The sequence below is a fragment of the Hypanus sabinus genome, chromosome 7 (genome assembly GCF_030144855.1).
Source record: "Hypanus sabinus isolate sHypSab1 chromosome 7, sHypSab1.hap1, whole genome shotgun sequence".
NCBI classification, from domain to species: Eukaryota; Metazoa; Chordata; class Chondrichthyes; order Myliobatiformes; family Dasyatidae; genus Hypanus; species Hypanus sabinus.
Genome location: NC_082712.1, coordinates 167,784,429 through 167,793,353, shown reverse-complemented (window position 1 = coordinate 167,793,353; position 8,925 = coordinate 167,784,429). Strand labels below are relative to the sequence as shown.

Genomic DNA, 8,925 nt, shown 5'->3' with positions numbered 1-8,925 from the left:
CAGAATGTCCTTCCTTAAACCTGGAGACCAAAACTGTACACAATATTCCAGGTGTGGTCTCACCAGGGCCCTGTACAAATGCAAAAGAACATCCTTGCTCTTGTATTCAATTCCCCTTGTAACAAAGGCCAACATTCCATTTGCCCTCTTCACTGCCTGTTGCACTTGCTCATTCACCTTCATTGACTGGTGAACTAGGACTCCTAGGTCTCTTTGCATTTCTCCCTTACCTAACTCGACACCGTTCAGACAATACTCTGCCCTCTTGTTCCTGCTTCCAAAGTGGATAACTTCACATTTATTCACATTGAATGACATCTGCCAAGTATAACAACATTATAGAGGAGATAGCTATGGAGGATCTTGGTGGAGAAATCCCATTGCCAGATAGCAGGGTGACCCCTCTGCAGGGGTCTGTTCTCTTGAAAATGATTAATGATTACAGCATTGGTGCTGCAGCCGATTTTGTAAAGAGAAATCACAACAAGGTTAATAGCCATTGATTAAGGTCAGTTACTTAATTATCATAAATTCAAACCTATTAGTGTGTCAGACATTCTAGCAATATTTCAGAATTAGTTTAAATTTGTTCATCTTTGATATCAATATTGATAGAGTTTAATTTTCCAGTCTATTTCTTAAATAATTAAAGATCTATCTCTTGGCGTTAGAAAGAACTTCACTCATAAATTCACCTTCATGATGTAAGGATAGTCCAAAGAACATTTTATACAATGCAGTCTGTTTGAAGCATAATCACTGACGTAATGTAGGAAGCATAATGGTCAATTTACATACAAGATTTTACATTCCTGTGAGAATCACCCCAACCTATCCAGTCTCTAAAACTACAGCCCTCCATTCTAGCCACTTTTCTGTTAGGTCTCTTCTGCGCTCTCTTGCTGCCACATCCAAGCTGTAGAGGGACCAGAACTGTACACAATACTGCAAGTGTAGTCTAACCAGTGTTTTGTACAGCTGCAATATGATGCCTCGCCTCTTATACCCTATGCCTTCAGTCTATGAAGGAAGCACACTAAATACCATCGCCTTATTCACCTGTGCTGCCACTCTCAGTACAAACTAAAACATCAAAGTCCCTCTGTACATTAATGCTTAAGGTTCTCAGCCATTTATACTCAAGGTTGAATTCTATTGGGATTTAAAGTGCATTTCCTGACAACTGTCTGGATTACATCCTATCTGCCACCATCCTACCCAACCTTCCAGTTGATCTTTGTTCTGCTCTATCGTCAGACAACCTTCTTCACCATCTATAATTCCACCAATTTCAGAATTGTTTGCAAATTTACTAATCATGCTCAGTACATTTTTAGTGTTGTCTATCCTACAAGCAACTAGTAGGAAAAATCATGTGGAAAGTTCCTGTTTGGACACAAATAGCATCCCTAATCAGTTCCAATTAGTGAGTGTAGTTGTGGGCAAATGTTAAAGCCAAACACATTGAATAAGCAGTTTACTTTGTTTATTGGCAGTGGAAAATAAAAGTTTAAGAATTTTATTGAAAGAAAGCAATAAATACTGTGATAAAAATAGTTCAACATACTGTATAGACTGTACATAATTTGTTACAAGGCAGCAGAGGAAAATCTCAGACAGCAACTGAATGTTGGACAAATGACAGTACATGATTCAGGCCAACAAACATCAAAAACTGACCAATCCAAGTAGCTTTAGGACAGTTACAATGTGTAGGTACACAATACATAGCTCACCATACCAATGAAACTGTAGCTGAGATGTTGAACGATATTTTTTTCAAAAATACTGAACAGTCTCATTGATATATCCAAGACAACATTTTCTCGGTCTACTACTGAAGGGTCATCTCTCAAAATAAAATGCACAGTATCTAGATTAGGAAAGGGCTGCAAAAACAGTGAACCATAGTCCATGAAAAATAAATAAGGCTTTCATCTCATTTTTAAAAAGTACCCCGCTTCGTATACAATAAATTGAATAGACCTGTCCTCCCTTTTCATCCCAGTTGACACCAGCAAGTAATATTGGTCCATTGAAAAGTTACACCAGCCTTTTCCCAAGAGCAAAGGGAGGAAATACTGTGACAGGTCTTTGCTTGCATTCAGTTCCACTTTATCCTTAATATTCCTATATATATGGCTTTCTCTCTTATATCCATCTACACATTAGGAACCATACTGCAAAAAAAGGATAAGCATTTACAGTTTTAAAAATTAGAACAGGTGGTTTAAAAAGGATTTAATTACAGACTTGGAACTAACTACAACATCAACAAACCTAGTGCTGTCAGCATGCAGTTTCTCTTTGAAAAACAGCATGAAAATGCCATAACATTTTATTGTCTTCAACTTTATAAAAAAAAAATCTGCATATCTGTAGTAATTACATAATGATTTACAAAACCCCCATGGTATTCATAGGGATGAATACGTACAGACATATGGTACATTTCCTTGAAAAATAACACGATTAAGAGTAAAGAAAATTGATGTAAGAAAGAATTATACATTATAAAATGTGCCTTTAGCAGGTGTACACAATTAAAGCTAGATCTACAATAAATCAATATCGAAACAGGTTTACATAAATATAAGAAACAGTTATTCTAAAATTTATATCTAGGATACTCATGACTTGTGGTTCAACTAATTAAAATTTCTGTAGCAAAATATTAAGTCCAAGTTAGAAATATTGCTACATTACTGATATCCTGGGTTTTGCACCAATTGACGTGACATACAATTCATGTATGAAGGCTTTACTGTGCAGTCATCTGTTGAAATAGAGTAAGTGAGCTGAAAAATAAAAGGACTCCAATAAATACTAAATTAAACATTAAATGATATATCAAATTCAACATTTGCCCAAAGTGCATGATCTGTGGTAAGAATGAACAGATGGAAAGGCAAGTACAAGAAAATGTTTTCTATACAGTGTTAGCATGTTAGATCATTTATTTCTAATTTTAGTGTAACAGTGAAACTGAAATAAAAGGAATAAAAGTTTTGGAAAATAATTTAACCAGTTTTCCAAACGTAATGGAAAGGCTTCTAACCATGGTTAGCACAATTTCTCCGTGTTGATGAAAAGGTTGAATGCATAGTAATTTAGTTGCATTTTCCAGATATCTTTCCCTTTGTCAATTTACAGATTTGTGGCGACCCACTTCCCAGCGCACTCAAACCGGCTCAAAAAAGGCGCGCGCCGGCATCGAGGCCGGTCCCAAAGAGGGTGCCAAGCCTGCTTCACCAGCAAGGGGAAAAGCCCACGTGCGGGACAGGACTGTGAACACGCGCCCCCTACAGTATTTCCGCCCGAGGAGGGCGGGAACAGGAAGGCTTTAAAGCAAGGCCGCGAAGTTTGAATAAAACTTTTTCGCAATTGCAGCTCACCGACTACGTGTCGTTATTTCAGCACTGCGTGTAGCACACCGCTACAATTGGGACCCTGAAGGCCCAAATGATATTTGGACTGGAGATGAACGACGCCGCATCTGTTCATGCAGTTTCGTTAAAACTGCCAAGCTTCTGGACGCTGCGATCTCACCTATGGTTCCAGCAAGCAGAAGCCCAATTCCACATTCAGCAGATAACCTCGGATGCCACACATTACTACTACGTGGTGAGCTCCCTCAACCAGGAGGCAGCCGCCCAGGTTCAGGAGTTGATAGTCTCCCCCAGCGGACAGCAAATACACAGAATTCAAAGCCCTGCTCATAAGGACTTTCGGACTCTCATGGCGCGAGTGAGCTGACTGCTTACTGCACCTGGATGGTTTGGGGGAAAGGCTACCGTTGGCTTTGATGAACGAGATGCTGTCCCTGGCCGAAGGACACAAGCCCTGCCTCATGTCTGAGCAGGCGTTCCTGGAGCAGCTGCCCGACGACATACGCCTGCTGCTGTCTGACACGGATTTCAGCGACCCCTGGAAGGTGGCGGCCCGGGCAAACTTGCTGTGGAAAGCCAAGAAGGAGAGTGGGGCGTCCGCCGTACGGTTCACCAGGCTACGTTCCCAGCAGCAGACCAGACCCGGCCGCAGAGCCCACTAACCCCAGAGGCAGGGGTGAGGAGACCAACGGACAAGGGTGCTTCTACCACCAGTGGTGGGGCGCAGAAGCCCGCTGATGTAGCCCGCCTTGCAAGTTCCCGGGAAATGCCAGGGCCAGCTGCAGCTGATGGCTATGGCAGCTGGCCATTGGGATAGCCTCCTGTATGTCTGGGACAAGCAGTCAGTACGCCGCTTTTTGGTCGACACCGGAGCCAAGATCAGCGTCTTACCTCTGACAAGTTACGACACCTGCAACAGAGAACTGGGTCCCACCCTGAGGGCCGCGAATGGCAGCACAGTAAGGACCTACGGCACCCGTACAGTGTGGCTACAGTTCGGCTCCAGCCGGTTCACGTGGGACTTCATACTGGCCGCTGTAGCCCAACCACTCCTGGGAGCGGATTTTTTGCAAGCTCACAGCCTGCTGGTCGACCTGCTGAGGCAGAGACTGGTCCACGCCGAGACCTTTCAAACATTCTCCCTGGGTGAAGCCCAGTTGCTAGCCCCACACCTAGACTCCATCACACTGTCCGACAACGACTTCAAAGTCCTGGCGGATTTCCCATCGGCTCTGGCGCCACAGTTCACGGCAGCCATGCTCAGACACGGCGTACAGCACCACATCCCAATACCAGGGTCACCCCTCCACGCCCGTGCTCGAAGGCTTCCCCGGACAAGCTCCGAATGGTGAAGGAGGAGTTCAAGAGGATGGAGGAAATGGGGATCATACGGTGGTCTGACAGCCCATGGGCCTCCCTCCTGCACATGGTGCCCAAAGCAACAGGGGGCTGGAGACCATGCGGCGACTATCGCAGGCTGAATGAAGCTACAACACCGGACCTCTACCCTGTGCTGCACATTCAGGACTTTGCAGCAAATCTGCACGGCGCACGGATCTTCTCCAAGGTAGACCTCCTTAGGGGATACCATCAAATCCCGATGCATCTGGACGACGTCCCCAAAACGGCACTCATCACCCCGTTCGGTCTAAAGAATGCCACACAGACGTTTCAGCGGTTAATGGACGCGGTGGGACACGGCCTGGACTGCGCTTTCATCTATTTGGACAACATCCTCATAGCCAGAAGTAGTCGTCAGGAGCATCTGTCCCACCTCTTTCAGCTCTACACTCGACTAAGTGAATACGGCCTAACAATCAACCCGGCCAAATGCCAGTTCAGGCTCGACACCATCGACTTCCTGGGCCACAGCATTACTAAAGACGGGGCAACCCCTCTGCCCACTAAGGTAGACGCAGTCTGCCACTTCCCCCGACCCAACACAATCAAAGGCCTTCAGGAATTCGTGGGTATGGTAAATTTCTACCACCGCTTCCTCCCTTCAGCACCCTGAATCATGCGCCTCCTGTTCACCCTGATGTCGGGTAAGGGCAAGGACATTACCTGGGATGAGGAGTCTGCGACCGCTTTCATTAAAACCAAAGAAGCCTTGGCAAACGCCGCGATGCTAGTGCACCCCAGGACGGACGTCCCTACCGCCCTCACAGTGGATGCATCTAACACGGCAGTCGGTGGAGTGCTGGAACAACTCATCAAGGGTCGCTGGCAACCCCTGGCATTTACAGTGATGACAATGAAGTTATCAGCTCTTCCTGTTACAATAGGGGAATGGTGATAGTAACTTGTACAGCATGCACAACAGCATATAAAAATGGAAATCCTCAAGTTAATTCTAGCGATGAACTGTTCCATCACTGGGACAACAGATTATCATTGGAATCAACTTCAAGGTGTGTGCTGTACTGGGTGTGTTGCTTTGCAAGTCTGTCCAGTTTAACCTTCAGAAATTAGTGAGCTGATGAGAAGTCTGTTCTTATTACACAACAATTTGTTTAATTTTCCAACCACAAGAAACTAATGCTGTAATGTATTCATTCTTTCCAATTGTTTCAAGATTCCATCCACTATCTTTTAAAAACAACACTTAGTTACATCTCAGCCTCTTATGCACTAGAGAGAAGTCACTCTAGACAGCAGCCTTACTGAATTTCTCATTTTGAAATTCATTAGTGGGTATGTGTGGTGTTATCCTATAAGCTGGAAACCTATTGAACTTTCTTATTTTGTAACCTTCAGTTTTTGACCCCAAAATGATTTATTTACACATAAACTAAACAGCATAAATTAAACCTCCAGTTATGCTGGTCAGATTTTCACTGCTGAGTTTTACCCTTGTGTAGGACATTGCAACTGAACTAAGCAGAACATACAGTGGCTGTTTACTCAGCTCCTAAGACTATTGAGCAGTGGTTTAATAAACCATATTTATGATTAGCACTCACAGCTAAAGAGAAAGCAACAACATATTGGGGATATCTAATAGTCAGCTAAGGTCTAAAATAACAATTTGCAGAAGAACCACACTGCTGCTTCCCTGCAAGTGGGTAACTGTAAATCAAAAATGAAATGTTGGATTGGCAGTTCTGACAGGTGTCTGTATGTACATGCAACAAGTTATTTAACAAAGGTACTGAAAGAAACTATGCAGAGATTACCTGCCTACCCAGGTGGCTTGTGAACAGCATGCTGGTTAAAAGCCAGGAGAGCAAAAAAAATACTAAAAAGATCAACTAACAATGACCAACTTGTTACGTAATTCAGAGGATTTTTCATGACATAAACTTCTTCAAATTTATGGTAGTACACTTAACACAAGTTAGTGTAGGTACAGCAAGATCTACTTACATGAAATTTTGGTGTACCACTACTACTTGCAAATTCTCAATTGCATCAGAACTAAGTGTAGTATATCTAAACATTGTTTCTTTAATGAAAATAGAGGATACTTCCAGTACTCAGCTCCTCCACTTAGCAATTCATTTACCCAGGCTACAGAAGGAATCTCCATCTCAAAATAGTATTATGAAGGCACCTAGCTACTTTCCTCTGAATTTTTAATTAGCGAAAGGAACTTCTGCATGATAACATGCAGAGATCATGGCAGATAGGAGCTACTCTATGAATACTTACCCAAAATTAACACGAATAAGTTCGTACAGTGGCAGAATCCATTCTTTGCTCTCCAGAAACACTGCCTGTGATTTGCATTGAGAAATAGCATGCAGAAAACATGCAGTTAGTTACAAAGAAACAACCTTACAAATGTAAAAGCAAAACTGAACCAGTTGATTAAAGCTGAAAACCCAGGGATTTAAATAATTTCAATGCAGATCACATGTTAAAGGATGAATCTTACTCTGAAATTATATTTTTTGTAGTTTTCCAAGATATTATTGTGATGTAACTCCACAGGGTCCATAGAAAGTTCATGAGAACAATCCCAGGAATGTAAGGGTTAACATATGAGGAGCATTTGATGGCTCTGAGCCTGTACTCAACGGAGTTTAGTAGAATGATGGGGATCTCATTGAAATCTGTTGAACACTAGATAAAGAGGTTATGTAGAGGATGTTTTCTAGGATCAGAGGGCACAGGGTCAGAATTGAAGGACATCCCGTTGGAAGAGAGATGAGGAGGAATTCATTTCCACAGATGGCTGTGGAGACCAAGTCACTGGGTATATTTAAGGCAGAGGTTGATTGGCTCTTAATTAGAAAGGATGTCAAAGATTATAGAAGGCAGGAGAGTGGGATTGAAAGAGATAATAAATCAGCCATGACGGAATGGCAAAGCAGACTCAATGGGCAAAATAGCCTAATTCTGATCCCATGTCCTATGGTCTAAACAAACTTTTATAAGGTGGCTCCATTGGAATGTCAATCTGAAATACAAGCTTAAACTTCTGACATAGAACTTGAATTCAAAACATCAGTTCTGCCTATGGAGCCACAGCAAACAGAAACCCAGTCAAGCCAAACCCCATCCCATTACAGAACAGCATTAAGGATTAGCAACAGGAACTTGGCCTGATTTTACATTTTCTTTTAATGTGTGGCAGAGCTTCTCTTGTACAGGCTTGTTCACCACAGACCTAAACAGAAGGCCCAGTTGGAATCTACACTAGTTTGCTTAGCTCAGCCGTGATGTTTATTTTAAAACTATAATTGACACAGTGGTGTATAATGTCATTTCAGTATAATTCACGTTCAGAGGAATGCATTGAACTTAGTTTAAATTAAAAAGAACAAAATACGAAGCTTAGCTTCAAGATTGTGAAAAGGGCAAAGCTTAGAATATTGAAGCAGAAATATCATTTTGCTATTTTTGAGTGCAAAACTATTTTGCAAATGTTAAGCCACCATTGAGACAAAACAGGATTTTGAACTGTGATCAAACATTCACTGTTAAGGTATCCAGAAAACTGGCTTTTTGTTACTTTGCATTGCGGGTTATCAAATAAAGCTAAATTGATTTTGACATACTTGTACATTTAAAATTAATGCAAAGTCTGTAAATATTTTCATAAGGTATCCAATGGCAAAGAATACAATATACTGTACACTCACTCAGTGGCCACTTTACTAGGTACATCTGGTAACTAATAAATTGACCACTGAGTGTATGTTTGTGACTTTCTGCTGTTCTAGCCCATCCACTTTAAGGCTAGACATGTTGTAGACTCAAGAAATTGTCTTCTGGACACCACTGTTGTAAAGCGTGGTTACTCGAGTTACTGTCACCTTCCTGTCAGATTGAACTTGGTCATTCTCCTCTGACTTCTCTCATTAACACAGAACTGCCGCTCACGGAATTTTTTTTGTTTGCTTTCCCACACAATTCTCTGTAAACTCTAAGACAATGTTGTGCATGAAAATCTCAGGAAATCAGCAGCTTCTGAAATCCTCAAACCACTGTCTGGCACCAACAAGCATTCCACAGTCAAAGTCACTTAGACCACCTTTCTTTCCCATTCTGATGTTTGGTGTGAACAAATGACCTCTTGACAATACCTGCA

The 8,925-nt window shown here is 42.2% G+C and overlaps 1 protein-coding gene across 4 annotated transcripts in view; it reads right to left on the bottom strand.

Annotated features, from left to right (window-relative positions):
• Positions 1 to 1,464: 1,464 nt before the first annotated feature.
• Positions 1,465 to 8,925, bottom strand: part of LOC132397379 (liprin-alpha-1-like) — a 150,422-nt gene continuing 142,961 nt past the window's right edge. For all 4 annotated transcript variants that reach the window (XM_059976066.1, XM_059976067.1, XM_059976071.1 and 1 more), the window contains 2 exons: positions 7,041 to 7,105; positions 1,465 to 2,798 (listed from right to left, as the gene is read on the bottom strand). In XM_059976066.1, coding sequence (XP_059832049.1) covers positions 7,047 to 7,105 — 59 coding nt within the window. In that variant the 3' untranslated portion in view covers positions 1,465 to 2,798; positions 7,041 to 7,046. The remainder of the gene's footprint in view (positions 2,799 to 7,040; positions 7,106 to 8,925) is intronic.